Genomic DNA, 13,620 nt, shown 5'->3' with positions numbered 1-13,620 from the left:
TCTTCCCACAGCCAGCAATTCCACACTCCCTCACTAACTCATTAACTCCCACACCCAGCCAGCCATCAGCTCCTTGGGGAGTCTTCCTAAGCCTCCAGGCCCTAGACCGGGTCACCTTCCTGCTGCGGTGGATGGAATACACCACACCCAGCCAACTGCTGGCCTGACCAATCCTGAGCTCTGCCTTGGGCTCTAATTCCCCATTGGAAGGATGGGAGGAGGTAGAACTGCTCTGACAAGTCTATGTGGTAGAGTGCGTACCTATTATTAGAGACACCACCAAAAACCAAAGCTTCTTTTTTCTTTGTTTTTTTTTTTGGGGGGGGGTGGTGGGAGGGCAGTACTAGGGGTTGAACTCAGGGCCTGAGTGTCATCCCTTAAGCTTTTTCTGCTCAAGGCTAGTGCTCTGCCAACGTGAGCCCCATGAACCCCACTTCTAGCTTTCTGCTGGTTATGTGCCTGTTGCTGCTCAGGTTCAACCTGTGGTTCCTCCGAGATCTCCTGAGTTTAGGCTAAGATTACAGGCCTGGGTCACCAATGCCTGGCACTTGAACTCCTTAAAACAGGGGAGAGTCTGGCCTTTGATTGGAAGCCCGCCCCCCCCCCCCCCAGCAAGTTGGTACAGACATTATTAGCACAAAGCATGTGCTTCCCACCTAGCAAATGAACACCTATTCCACTGCACAGTCTGTACAAGAATACATACATCTATTATGGATTATATATATTTTATTACTGACCAGGCTTACAGCAGTCTGCAAAGGCTAATTTGGAGCCAGGCCTCATATCTCTAGCTTGCACCAACCAGGATTTCAGGCCTATATCCCCCCTCCGCGCCCCCCCCACCCCCCCTCCACCAATCTCAGACCCTGCTCAGGCTCAAAGCCCAAGTCTTAACTCTGCCTGTGCCCAGGCCTGCCCAGCCAGGCCTCTTGGGGAGTAATCCCATTCTCCCTCTCTTTCCCACTCCCTCTCTCTCTGAACCTGTCCTCAGCAGGCAACAAGACCATCAGACTTCTGCCTACAGTCTCACAGTAGCCTCTGTCCTGAATCGGTGGCTCACAAACTCAGCCTTTCCATACCTGCACATCTTTACGGGGGTCTGAGAATCAGTAAGAAAGAGGCCTTCCCTTTCTGTACACCCCTACTCCCAAAGTTTCACTCTCCAGGGTCTATCCAGAGGGGGGGGGATGCCACCCATTGACAGTGACACCTGCCTTCCTGATGATGTTAGGCTCACCAGGGACTTAGCCATTCACAAAGACCCAAGGCTCACCTGCCCAAGAAAAGACTATGTATGGAGAAGGGGGGGGGCAGGGGGAGGGAGGGTCTCCTCTCTCAAGGCCCCCCCTCCCCACTCTTTGTCAGTCCAGCCTGGGAAAAGCTTTAAGGGGAAAGGAAACCTGAACACTGCCCCCCCCCTTATTCCACGTTGGGCTCTTTTGTGCACCCCCAAGGGGCTAAAAAGGGGCCACCAACCAGGATCCCAAGCAAAGTGGCTGGGGGGGGGGCTGGCCAGAGGGGGGGGAATAAGTAGGAGTAGCTTTGGGCCAGGAAGAAAGGGGGGTCCCCCTCTTTTCAGATGAGCAGCTCCACCTCCTCCCATCTCCCAATCGCCTGACAGGGGGAAGGAGCCACCCCGCCTGGAGGTGGGAGTGGGGGGGGGGAGAGTTGGCTTTCCCGCGCTCACAAGTGTGTGGCTCCCCCCCACCCCAAAAATAAACAAACTTCCTCCCAGGACCTCATCCCCCCCCCCCCATCCCGTCCCATCCCCGGGAGATCTGCAGACACTTGGTTAGAGAGCAAGGGGTGTGTGGGGGGGGGGGGAGGGAGGGGAGGGGGGCGCCCGCCCCACCCCCGCCGCCCCCCTTCCCGGGGAACTCACCAGCCGGGGCGGGGTCGGCGGGGGTGGGTGGGGAGCGGGATGCTCGCGCGCGCCGCGGGGCTCGGGCTGGCGGGGCTCTGCGCGCGCGGCGGCGGCGGCGGCGGCGGCCCTCCCCCCTGCCCTCCCCTCCCCCGGCCCTCCCCCCCCCCCCCGCGGCCCCGGGAGGTGGGTCTCAGCTGTTACCCGGAGACCGAGACGGGCTGGAACACGGCGCCCGCCCTGCTGCTGCCGCCGCCGCCGCCGCTGCCGGTGCTGCTGCTGCCCGGGCTGCCCGCCCTCCCTCCCTCCCTCCCTCCCCTCCCTCCCTCCCTCCCCTCCCGGGCTCTGCCACCGGCTGGGAACAAAGGAGACAAAAAGCCGGGCTCCGAGGCGATCGGGAAGGGGAGCGGGGGGGAGACAGACAGACAGACCGACGGACAGACCGAGAGGGGCTCGGCTCCCCCCCCCCCCCGCCCCGGGAGGGGGGAGCTTCCCCCCCTCCTCCCCTCCCCTCCCCCACCCCCTTGGGTGCCCCGGGCCAAGCCGGAAGCCGCGGGAGGAGGAGGAGGAGGAGGGGGGGGGTGCACGGGTCCTGAATCATCGGGGAACCCTCTCCCCCCCACCCCCTCCCCCGACTCTCCCCCCCACCCCCCCCCACTCCCGTCTGCCTTCGCGGAGAGCGGCGTGGGGAGGGGGGCGGAGCGCCGGCGGCGGTCACCATGGCGACGCGGGAACGAGGGTGAGGGGGGGGGGGAGAGGGGAGGGGGCCGCGCCGGGCCTCACCTGCACGCAGGGGGTCACGCTCTGCACCCCACCCCCCACTCCCGCCTTCGGAGGGGTGAGTAGTGCAGAGCCTGATCTCTCCCCCCACTCCTGGATCCTTCCTCCCTGGGACCCCCCACCGCCTGCCCCCCTTCCCCTGCCCGCCCCTGGGGCCCCCCCCACCCCCTGCCCCCCTCCCCTGCCCGCCCCTGGGAACCCCCTGCCCCCCCTCCCCTGCCCGCCCCTGGGACCCCCCCTGCCCCCCTTCTCCTGCCCACCCCTGGACCCCCCTACCCCCTGCCCCCCCTCCCCTACCCACCCCTGGGACCCCCCTACCCCCTGACCCCTCCCCTGCCCACCCCTGGGACCCCCCTACCCCCTGACCCCTCCCCTGCCCACCCCTGGGACCCCCCTACCCCCTGACCCCTCCCCTGCCCGCCCCTGGGACCCCCCCCACCCCCTGCCCCCCTCCCCTACCCACCCCTGGGACCCCCCACCCCCTGTCCCCCCTCCCCTGCCCGCCCCTCACCTGTGTTTTGTTCTCTGGGAGCTTCCTTCCAAGCCGCTCTCCCAACTTTCTTTACCTGAACTCCTGCAGGAGCTCGCGCGCTCTCTAGCACCTGGCCCTGCCCACCTCTCCCTCCCTCCCTTTCTCTCTCCCTCCCTCTCTTTTCCTCCCCCCAACTCTCTCTCTCTCTCTCTCTCTCTCTCTTTTTCCTGGGACTCTCTTTCCGGTCCCCACCCCAGGCTGTTGGAGAAAGATCACGGGCTTTGGACCTGAGTTTGCGCCATCCACTAAACCTTGTAACCCGACACCTCCCTCCCTCCCTCCCTCTCTCTCTCTCTTCCCCCCCCCCCCAACTTTATTTGCTCCTGGGCAAGTTGAAGGTGACACCCCCCCCAGCCTGTCACAGGATGGTGTGTGTGTGTTGGGGGGGGAGCTCCAGGGAGGGGGTTCACCTCCACTGGCTTCTTTTCTTCCCAAGTCTATACCTGGATCCACCCCCCCCCCCCACTCCCAAGCCGAGAAAGTTTTGGGCAAGTCTGAACTCCACGCGTGCAGCACACACATGCGCTTGGATTTTGTTTTCCTGAGACCCATTCTGGGGCTTAGTGTAAGAACTTTTCAAGCATGGGCCTGCGAACACGGGAGCCCAGAACTGTCCCACCAATACTGGGGGGGGGGGGGGGGGGGGAGGAAGGGGCTTGAACTCAGGGCCTGGGTAGGCTCTGTCCCTTAGCATTTTTTTTTCTTTACTTCTCCTGCAAGGCTGGTGCTCTAGCACTTGAGCCACACAAACTCTGACTTGTGGCTTTTTGCTGATTAACTGGAGGTAAGAGGCTCAGGGACTCTCCTGTCCTCAGGCTGGCTTTGAACTGTGACCCTTCAATCTCAGCCTCCTGAGTAGCTAGGATGACAGGTGTGGGCCACAGGAGCCTCATGTTTTGACTCAGCTCAACCTCAGGCAAAATCATTGTATCATCACCAAGAAGACTCTCAGGGCCTCAATCAGACCAATTATTGGTTCCTTTTTGTCCCACCCCTATAAGTCATCTGTCTCACCCGCCCCAACACCCCCTTTCACCCACCTCTGCTTCTAATACCTCAATCGAGACCTACCCAGCCCTTTGGTCAAGTACCATCATGGCTGACAAGACAGCACGCACACTGCAACTCTTCTTTCCCATTCTCTAAGACCCCACAGCTCCCCCACACCCATTCCACACCACGGGCAGAATGGGCTGTTCTGATTCTCTCACTACATCTTGGTGTTTCTGATTTGCAGTGTATGGATCCACCCCCTCCTACCCCCCCCCCCTTCCTGTGCAGGGAATCTCCACTCTCCAAGTCTCCTTACTTGGGTGCATACCTATCAGGATCTACCTTGCTCCAGACAGGAGCTTTAGATTCACCCCCCACAACTCTTCTTCTCGCGACACAGACAGGACACCCCCTATCATATCAGGAGAAGGAATATTCAAGGGCAGGGATTTCTCTTCCTGCCATTCTGGAACCAGGACCACACCAGAGGTGGAAGGACCAAAATGCACCAAGGTTCATAGCAGCACCATTGGAGCTGCATCTGCAGCCTAGGATGGAATACAGGACTCAAGGGCAGAAGTTGCTTCATGAGAAATGCTTTTGGTACCTCCGACACAAACAAAGCTCCAGTGCACTCTGGGAGAGCCAGGCACTAGTTGACATACCCATCATCCCACCTACTCAGGAGGCTGAGATCTGAGGATTGCAGTTTGAAGCACCCCCCCACCCCAGACCCTTATCTCCAATGAACCAGTCAAAAATCAGAAGTGGAGCTGTGAGTCAAAGTGGTAGAGTGTTAGCCTTGAGCAAAAAAGCTCAGTGGCAGGGCCCAGACCCTGAGTTCAAACCCTACCACCACCAACAAAAAAAAAAGGGGGGGGGGAGGGACCAACTCTTGAGTGTATGCAGAGCAACAGTTTCTATTTACAAGGGACCACTAATGCATTTAGCTGGAGAAATCCTCTGAAAAAGGAAAGGTAGCCATGTATAATAGTGCACACTTGTAATCCCAGCACGCCATAAGGTGAAGCAGGATGATCTCAAGTTTGAGGCCAGCCTGGACTATGTTGTATCTCACACCTGTAATCCTAGCTACTCAGGAGGCCAAGATCTGAGGATCATAGTTCAAAGCCAGCCTGGGCAAGGAAGCCCTCGAGAATCTTTATCTCCAAGTTAAAAGAAAAAAAAAATGGGGGGGGGTGGGAAGGTGGCTCAGTGGTAGAGCGCTTGCCTTGAGCTGAAGAGCTGAGGGACAGCACCCAGGCCCAGAGTTCAGACCCCATGACTGGACCCCCCCCAAAAAAAATAAATAAATAAAAGCCATAAGAGGAGCTATGTTCTGGCACTGGAGGTTCATATTGGATTCACATTGTAATCCTAGTTACTCAGGAGGCTGGGATGTGAGAATGGAAGTTCAAAACCAGCTTGGCCGGAAAGTCAGACTCCTATCTCTAGATAATCACCAGAAAACCAGAAGTGGAGCTGTATGTAGCTGTATGTAGCTCAAAGATCTGGCCTTGACAGAAGAGTACAAAGGTTAGCACCCACGCTCTGAGTTCAAGCCCTAGGACTAACATATACACATAAAGAGATCGGAGGTCCTCAAGACCGTCTAACTCTAGGCCTGACCATACCTTTTGTGGGGGGCTCTCCCTTTGACTCTTTGTCCTGAGTGAGAGCCAGAACTTTGTCTACGCCTATGGAGAGTCATCCTAAGGCAGTGTAGGCACAGTAACATTCTAGTGCTGTCCCAAATACTCCGCACCAGGGACCCAGACTGACTACCAGTCACTGTAAGAGTGTCTCCAGGAACACTTATGAACCATTTCCTTGGGCTCTCTTCTCCCTGCTCTCTTCTGATCACATCGAGTGGTAGAACTCCCTGGAATTCCCCAAAAGCACCTGACAGGAAGTCCAACAAGCTATAATGTAGGCAGGCCAGAAAATGCAAAACAAAAATCCAGGCTTAGCTGGGTGCTGGTAGCTCAGGCCTGTCATCCTAGCTACTCAGGAGGCTGAGATCTGAGGATCGCGGTTCAAAGCCAGCCTGGCAGGAAAGGCCATGAGATTCTTATTTCCAATGAATCACCAGAAACCCAGAAGTGGTGCCATGGCTCAAGTGGTAGAGTGCTCGCCTTGAGCTGAAGAGCTGAGGGACAGCGCCCAGGCCTAGAGTTCCAGCCCCATGAGCAACAAAAATAAAAATAAAAACAAAAAGTAAATGATAGTCCAGGCTTCAGGAGGGAGCATACTCCTGAAATGGGAACCTAGCAGAGATAAAAAAGGAACTAAAGGGGGTGATCCCTTCCAGGCTAGGCCCAATCCTGGGTCTCCGATCAAAGACTTCAATGGACAAGACTCTGATCGAAGTTCTTGTAAGTAATACAAACTCTTTAAGACTTTTTAATTGGACATTAACACAAGGCATGGACAATTAAGATAAAGAAGCATTAACTACAGAACCAAGTAGGTCTGCTGGTGAGGCCACACAGAAGATGCTCAAATAGACCAAAAGCTAAGGCCAGGTACTATCAGCCTAGCTTCTCAGGGCTGAGAACTAAAGATCGGAGTTCTAGGTCACTCAGAGTCGGAAAGTCTGTGACAGTATTATCTCCAATGAACCACCAAAAAGCTGTGGCTCAAGAGAAAGAGTACCAGCCTTGAGCAAAAAGAGCTAAAGGACAGCACTCAGGCCCTGAGATCAAACCATGGTACCAGCATGCGCACACACGCACACACACACACACACACACACACACACACACACACACAGAGCAAGCCCAGCCCCGTGCTGTACCTCACTCCTGTCATCCTAGCTACTCAGGAGGCTGAGATCTGAGGATTGCAGTTCAAAGCCAGCCCGGGCAAGAAAATCCATGAGACTTTTATCTCCAATAAGCCACCAGAAAACCAGAAGTGGAGCTGTGGCTTAAAGTGGTCGAGTACTAGCCTTGAGCAAAGAGCTCAGGGACAGCGCCCAGGCCCTGAGTTCAAGACTTGATGACCAACTAAAAAGAAAAAAAAAATCAAAATAAAGACAGCCCTATTTTACTCCTTAGACCCTCTGGAGGTGGCTCCAGGGACTAGCCAGCCTTGAATAGCATGTAGAACACAGGGAGTGTGATCAAAAAGGTCACACAGGTGAGTGCTGTACTGTACAAGGTGTTCCTGTTAACCTGGGCCTCTAGCTTCTGCTCCATGTCAGACAGGGCCAGAATCATGCTCCCCTGCTCTAGCAAAGGGCTGGCCAGAGCTCCATCTACTGGCTCCACCAGGCCTGGGTGTGTGGCAGCTGTTACAAGTTGAACCACTCTAGCCATTTGGCTACAAGTCTTTTCCAGGCCATCAAGCTGTTCTCGTAAAGCCTCAAGACAGGACTGGACCTGCCGGGAGTGACTGAGCTGTTCTTTCACAGCGGCTGAAAAGGCATCAGCTTCTCTGTCTCTAGTGGGGGAACTGCCCGCTGGCGACCCAGAACCCTGGCCCTTCCCAGCATGCACCAGGCCCCTCAGGTCCACCATGAGGTCTTGGAGATCCTTTTGCTGGAGAGAGTAGCTAGATGCCTGCTCCCGGATGGCCTCCTGGAGGTTCACAGGTCCTTTCTGGGCCTCTAGGAGTAAGGCCTTCAGTTCCTGTAGCCGGACACGGTTCACATAGGTAGAACCAGCCACGCCAATGAGGGCTCCCAGGACTGACCCAATAAGGGACCAGTTCTTGGTCCTCTCTGCCCTTGTGCGTTCCTTCTCGTGACTCTCCCGCACAGCGGCTGAGAAGAGAGAGAACTTCTCCCGCTCAGAGTCCTCGGCACGCAGGTAGGCTGTACGCAGCCTCTTCTCATCCTGTAGAAGCAAAGCATCATCACAGAAGAGCAAAGGAGCTGGGTACTTGTGACTCACACCTGTCATCCTAGCTACTCAGGAGGCTGAGATCTGAGGATCATGGTTCCAAGCCAACGTAGGCAGGAAAAGTCCGTGATACTCATAGCTCTTATGAACTACCCCAAAAGCCAGAAGTGGAGCTGTAGCTCAAATGGTAGAGTACTAGCTTTGAACAAATGAAGTTTAGGGCACTGAGTTCAAGGCCCAAGACAGGCAGGCAGGCAGAAAGGAGCAAGCTAGGCCCTGATGGCTCATGCCCGCAACCCTAGATACTCAGAAGGCTGAGATCTGAAGACTGTGGTTCAAAGCCAGCCCAGGCAGAAAAGTCAATGAACCACCAGAAAATCCAAGTGGCTCTGTGGCTCAAAGCACTAGCCTTGGGCACAAAAGTTCAGCAAGAGCACCCAGGCCCTGAGTTCAAGGCCCGTGACTGGCAAAAAAAAAAAAAAAAAAAAAAAAGGCAGGAACAAAAGAAGGAAGGGCCTAGCTACTTAGGAGATTTAGTTCTAGGATCATGGTTCAAAGCTCCAGCAGGAAAGTCTGTTGAGACTCTTCTCTCCAATTAACCACCAAAAAAAAAAAGCCAGAAGTGGGGCTGGGATGTGGCTTCGTGGTAGAGTGCTTGCCTAGCATGCATGAAGACCTGGGTTCCATTCCTCAGTACCACATACACAAAAAAAAGCCAGAAGTGGCGCTGTGGTTCAAGTGGTAGAGTGCGAACCTTGAGCAGAAGCAGCTCAGGGACAGTGTCAGGGTCCTGAGTTCAAGCCCCAGGACTGGCCAAAAAACAAAAGCAAAAATAAACAAGCAAACAAAAAAGCCAGAAGTGGAGCAGTGACTCATGTGGTAGAAGGCTAGTAAAAAAAAAAAAAAAACAACTCAGGGACAGTGCCTAGGCCCTGAGTTCAAGCCTCACCATCCACACACAGAAAGATGGGAGCCGGGGAGGAGGGGAAGGGAGGGAAGACGGGAAGAAAGGAGAAGGAAGGAAGGAAAAGAAAGAACCTAGCACTCCTTCCATGGAGGACTGCGTTGGCCTGTCCACTCCAGCCTTCAGGAAAAAGCAGGTGGACAGACTTGTGAAGAGTGGAGCCCTGGCTTTGCCTTCCAGGCTACCTGGTCTCCAGACCTCTTGTCCCACGAGACAGTCAGGGTTTCCAGCCAGCCCTCCTCCAGTATGCCAGGGCGAGGAAGACCTACCTGTAGCATCCTGTGTTCCAGGGTGGCTAGCTCCAGGTACTGGCTGTCCTCTCTGGAGACGCGGTCCAAGCGGGCCCTCACCTCTTTCAGCTTGGCCTGCTGAACCTCTAAAGCCTCTCGAGCCTCCCGGACAAGGCCTCGAGCCACCATGAACACCTTTTCTGCCTGGAGAGAGGAGAGCAGACACCATCAGCTCCTTTTCCCCACACCTACACAGGCTCCGCTTCATGGCTAAGAAGAGGGTGCTGGAACTGGGTAGCTGGTGGCTCACGCCTGTCATCCTAGCTACTTAGGAGGCTGAGATCTGAGGATCAGGGCTTCAAAGCCAGCCTGGGGGAAGCAAAGTGCAATGAGACTGAACTCCAGTGAACCACAAAAAGCCAGAAGTGGTGCTCTGGTGCAAGTAGTAGAGCACTAGCCTTGAGCACAAAAGCTCAGGGACAGTGCCCAGGCCCAGCCACCTCCCCCAGCAAAAACAAAAGGCGGGCCCCATTGGGGTGTTAGCTGCAAAGGTAGAACCAGTCCTTGGGCAGTTAATCCGGGTTTACTCAGTGGTGGTTAAAATGCAGCCCCAGGCCACACCCTGTCTGAAGCCGTGGAATTTATCCACTCAGGCGGAAATAACACGCCCCTGAGAAACTTGCACACAGCCTAACAATGAGCATAATCTGTATTCACTATTCCCAAGCCACAGCAAGGCCTGGTGATACCACCAGCAACAGCACGGCTAACTAAGGCCGTGGCTCACGCCTGTCACCCTAGCCACTCGGGAGGCTGAGATCTGAGGACTGAAGTTCAAGGCCAGGAAGAAAGAAAAAGAGAAAGAAACAAAGGAGGGGAGGGGAGGGGAGGGAGGGTGAGCCCGGGAAGGTGGGGAGGGGAGGGAGAAGAGAAAGAAGCAAATCTGAACGTGGCTTCCCAGCACTACACAGCTGGTGACGTGTTTCCTGGGGGCCAGCAGGCCACATTTCCCAAGTCAAGAGAGCCGGACAAGCATCTTAGTTCTGATTCTCACCTCAGTCACGTTTCCCTGGGCGTCTCGAACCTCATTGAGTCCAACAAACTCTTCGTATCTGTCCCACCACGTCTTGGCAGTGGAGGCTGCTTTTTGCTGAATGCTGTGCCCCAGGGCCTTGCCTAGTGCTGGCAGGCGATGAGACAGCCGGAGGGCTACCTCTTCAGATCGCTTCTCTCCCGGCTGGCTGGAGCTGGAGCTGCATAGACTCCTGATCGGAAACAGATCCCTTCCAAGGAGGCGTCTCCGTGCCAGTGTGTGGGGCGCACCTCCCATCTGCTGCATGGCAAACACAGGGCTGCACCCCATCATCAGATCTGTGAGGCTGGGGAGAAGGGGGGAGGAATGTCAGAGGGGCCACTCGGCTAAAGTCAGACAACAGCTTCTGGGGCAAGATGTAGTCCCCTGGACAAAACAGATTGGGACATTGAACCCCTTTCTGTCACGACACCACATAAACCAAACCCTCCTTCCTATCCCTCCCTGTACCTCTCAGGTCTCTCTGATAACCTGACTGAGAATCGAATGCCCAGTCTTTTGATAATGCTGAAGAAAGTTCTCAAACTTCAGTTGTGTCCATGTGAACCAAGTCCCACAGATACCTAAAGGCTCTCTGTGCATTGGTGGGACTGAGGGTGATACAGGGCAGTTTAAGAAGCACAGTTACATTGACTGATTGATTGATTGTTTCACCAGTCCCAGGGCTTGAACTCTGGTCTTAGGCTCTGTCCCTGAGCCTCTGTGCTCAAGGCTAGCACTCTACCACTTGAGCCAGGGTGTCACTTCCAGCTTTTTCTGAGTAGTTTATTGAAGATAAGAGTCTGATGGACTTTCATGGCTTTGAACTGTGATCCTCAGATCTCAGCTTCCTGAGTAGCTAGGACTATAGGTGTGAGCTATTGGTGCCTGGCTCTTTTTTGGTGTGTGTGTGTGTGTGTGTGTGTGTGTATGTGTGTGTCAGTCATAGGACCTGAACTCTGGGCCTGGGCACTGCCCCTCAGTTTAACAGCTCAAGGCTAGTACTCTACCACTTGAACCACAGCACCACTTCTGGTTTTTTCTGCTTATATAGTATTGAGGAATGGAACCCAGGGCTTCATGCATGCTAGGCAAACACATTCCCAGCTCTCAGGTCATTTCTCTAAAAGATTCTCACATGCAACTTCCCAGACTCCCTGATGAGGACAGAGATCATTGATGTCACAAGACAGAAAAGTTCTCTTTGGAGAAGGTAATTCCAGGGCAAGGGAAAACAGTTGTCTTGCACAGAGAATAGTTTTTCTAATGTTCACGTCAGCCCTTCAACCTGCCTTTCTGGCCTACTAAGTCTCAGTCTTAGATTTCTCACCTTCTGGAGATTTCTCCTACCTCCCCTGTCTCATGCCTGCACAGCAGGTCAGGCTTCTTTGTTCCTTCCCTTTGGGCCCTACCAATGCCTACTACTCTGATCTGAATGGGGCACCAGAAGTATCTAGAGTCAGGCTTTGCCACAGCTCAAGAACAGAATGACTCTGAAGACCCTGGTTTCTGGTGCCTTCTTCATAGATCCCAAAGCTCTTATGTGTCAGAGCGACACCTGGTGGCTGACTCAGTAAGCCACAGGGAGTAAAGCAAGAGAGAGACGGGGACAAGACAGTGCCAGGTGCTGAGGAACAAAGTGCTTCCTGAGGAAGCTGTGATAGAGAACACAGTACCGCAGCCTCTGCCTTCTCATTGGTGAAGAACTCAGACCCCCTGAAAAACAAAGCGGGGGGGGGGGGGGGCCGTCATGTGCCTTCTGGCTAAAGGGGGTCCAGGCAGCCAGGTACCTGTTGCTCACACCTGTAATCCTAGCTACTCAGGAGGCTGAGATGTGAAGATCTCAGTCCAGTCATCCTGGGCAGGCACATCTGAGACTCTTGCTGGGCACTGGTGGGTGAGCCACCAGTAATCCAGAGCCACGCCCGTAATCCAGAAGGTGAGATCTGAGGATGGAGGTTCAAAGGCAGCAGCGGCTTCATTTCAGGGCCTGGCTGGCTGTCCCTGAGCTTTTGCACTCAAGTCCACCGCTCTACCATTTTGAGCCACAGAGCCACTTCTGGTTTTCTGGTGGTTCATTGGAGACAAAGAGTTTTCTGCCCAGGCTGGCTTTTGTTAGTATTATACCCACCCTCTGGTCCTTAGCTCCACCCAGATCTGAACTCCTCCCTGCCCTAGAGTTCCCCCATACAGCTGGCTACTCTCTCTCTCTCTGATTCTAACAGCTTTGAACCACGATCCTTATATCTCAGCCTCCTGAGTATCTAGGATGACCAGTGTAAGCCACTGGTGCCAGGCTCCATGATATTCTTTTTTTTTTTTTTTTGTCGGTCTTGGGGCCTGAACTCTGGGCTTGGGCGCCATCCCTGAGCTCTTCAGCTCTAGGTTGGTGTTCTACCACTTGAGACACAGTGTCGCTTCCAGCTTTTTTTTTTCCTGCTTATGTGGTGCTGAGGAATCGAACCCAGGGCCTCAGGCATGCAAGGCAAGCGCTCTACCACTGAGCCACCTTCCCAGCCCACCTCCATGATATTCTTATCTCCAATTAACCACCAAAAAGCTGAAAGTGTAAGTGTGGCTCAAGTTGTAGAGGCCCAACCTTGAGCAAAAAAAGCTCAGGGACAGTACCCAGGCCCAGAGTTCAAGCCCCAGGACCTCTCCCTCCCTCCCTCCACACAAATGTACTGAATGAATAAACAGAATTTGCAAAAGAGTTGCACCCTGATTATTTTTATAAAACCCAAACTTCATCCAGGTGTAGTGGCTGACATCTGTCATTAAAGCACTCTGGAGGAGGCTGAGGCAGGAAGACAGTGAGGTCAAGGCCAGCTTGGGGGCTACAAGGATACATCCCAAACTGGCTTGGGATATAGAATGAAACCCTGCTTAAAACAAAATAACAACAACAACAAAACACCCCTGCCTTCTAAGCCGGGCGCCGGTGGCTCACGCCTGTCATCCTAGCTACTCAGGAGGCAGGAGAGCTGAGGATCGCGGTTCAGAGCCAGCCCGGGCAGGAAAGGCCGTGAGACTCACGTCTGCGGTGACCCGCCAGGAAGCCGGCCGTGGCGCTGGGCGGGAGCGCTCAGCTTGGAGCTGAAGAGCTCGGGGACAGCGCCCGGGCTCCGAGTTCAAGCCCCGCCACCGACCAAACTGACACCGACAGCAACGGCAAGAACAGTAACAGCAGGACCTGCCTCCCGGTGTTCCCGCAGCCCCGGGCCCCGTACCTGCAGCGCCCAGCCCGCCTCCGCGCCAGCGGCGGGCCGGATCCCGCGGCCTTCACCCGGCCGACCCCTGACCCCTCAGCACCCGCCCTCCCGTCCCGGAAAGGCCCTCG

General features: G+C 55.1%; 2 protein-coding genes across 5 annotated transcripts in view; both read right to left on the bottom strand.

Moving 5' to 3' along the window:
* Plxnb1 (plexin B1) overlaps positions 1-3,211 on the bottom strand; it is a 34,350-nt gene extending 31,139 nt beyond the window's left edge. For 2 of the 3 annotated variants that reach the window (XM_042665990.1, XM_042665992.1), the window contains exon 1: positions 2,069-2,115. The gene's annotated coding sequence lies outside the window, so the exon portion shown is untranslated. Of the gene's footprint in view, positions 1-2,068; positions 2,116-3,155 lie in introns of those variants that run through there. The other variant, XM_042665991.1, reaches the window with a different exon arrangement.
* A 3,932-nt stretch (positions 3,212-7,143) lies between these two features.
* Positions 7,144-13,576, bottom strand: Ccdc51 (coiled-coil domain containing 51). 2 transcript variants are annotated; one of them, XM_042666093.1, is made up of 4 exons: positions 13,511-13,576; positions 10,263-10,587; positions 9,248-9,412; positions 7,144-8,008 (listed from the first exon to the last, which is right to left on the bottom strand). In XM_042666093.1, the coding sequence occupies exons 2-4, from the start codon at positions 10,572-10,574 to the stop codon at positions 7,253-7,255; spliced, it is 1,233 nt and encodes a 410-aa protein (XP_042522027.1). In that variant the 5' UTR covers positions 10,575-10,587; positions 13,511-13,576; the 3' UTR covers positions 7,144-7,252. The 2 variants fall into 2 exon arrangements, with proteins under 2 accessions (XP_042522027.1, XP_042522028.1); XM_042666094.1 differs by lacking the exon at positions 13,511-13,576 and adding an exon at positions 13,317-13,335.
* Positions 13,577-13,620: the final 44 nt, after the last annotated feature.

This window comes from Dipodomys spectabilis, unplaced genomic scaffold (assembly GCF_019054845.1).
Source record: "Dipodomys spectabilis isolate Male_0828 unplaced genomic scaffold, ASM1905484v1 ptg000360l, whole genome shotgun sequence".
NCBI classification, from domain to species: domain Eukaryota; kingdom Metazoa; phylum Chordata; class Mammalia; order Rodentia; family Heteromyidae; genus Dipodomys; species Dipodomys spectabilis.
Note: the sequence above shows the minus strand (reverse complement) of the source record. Positions and strands in the feature narration are given on the sequence as shown.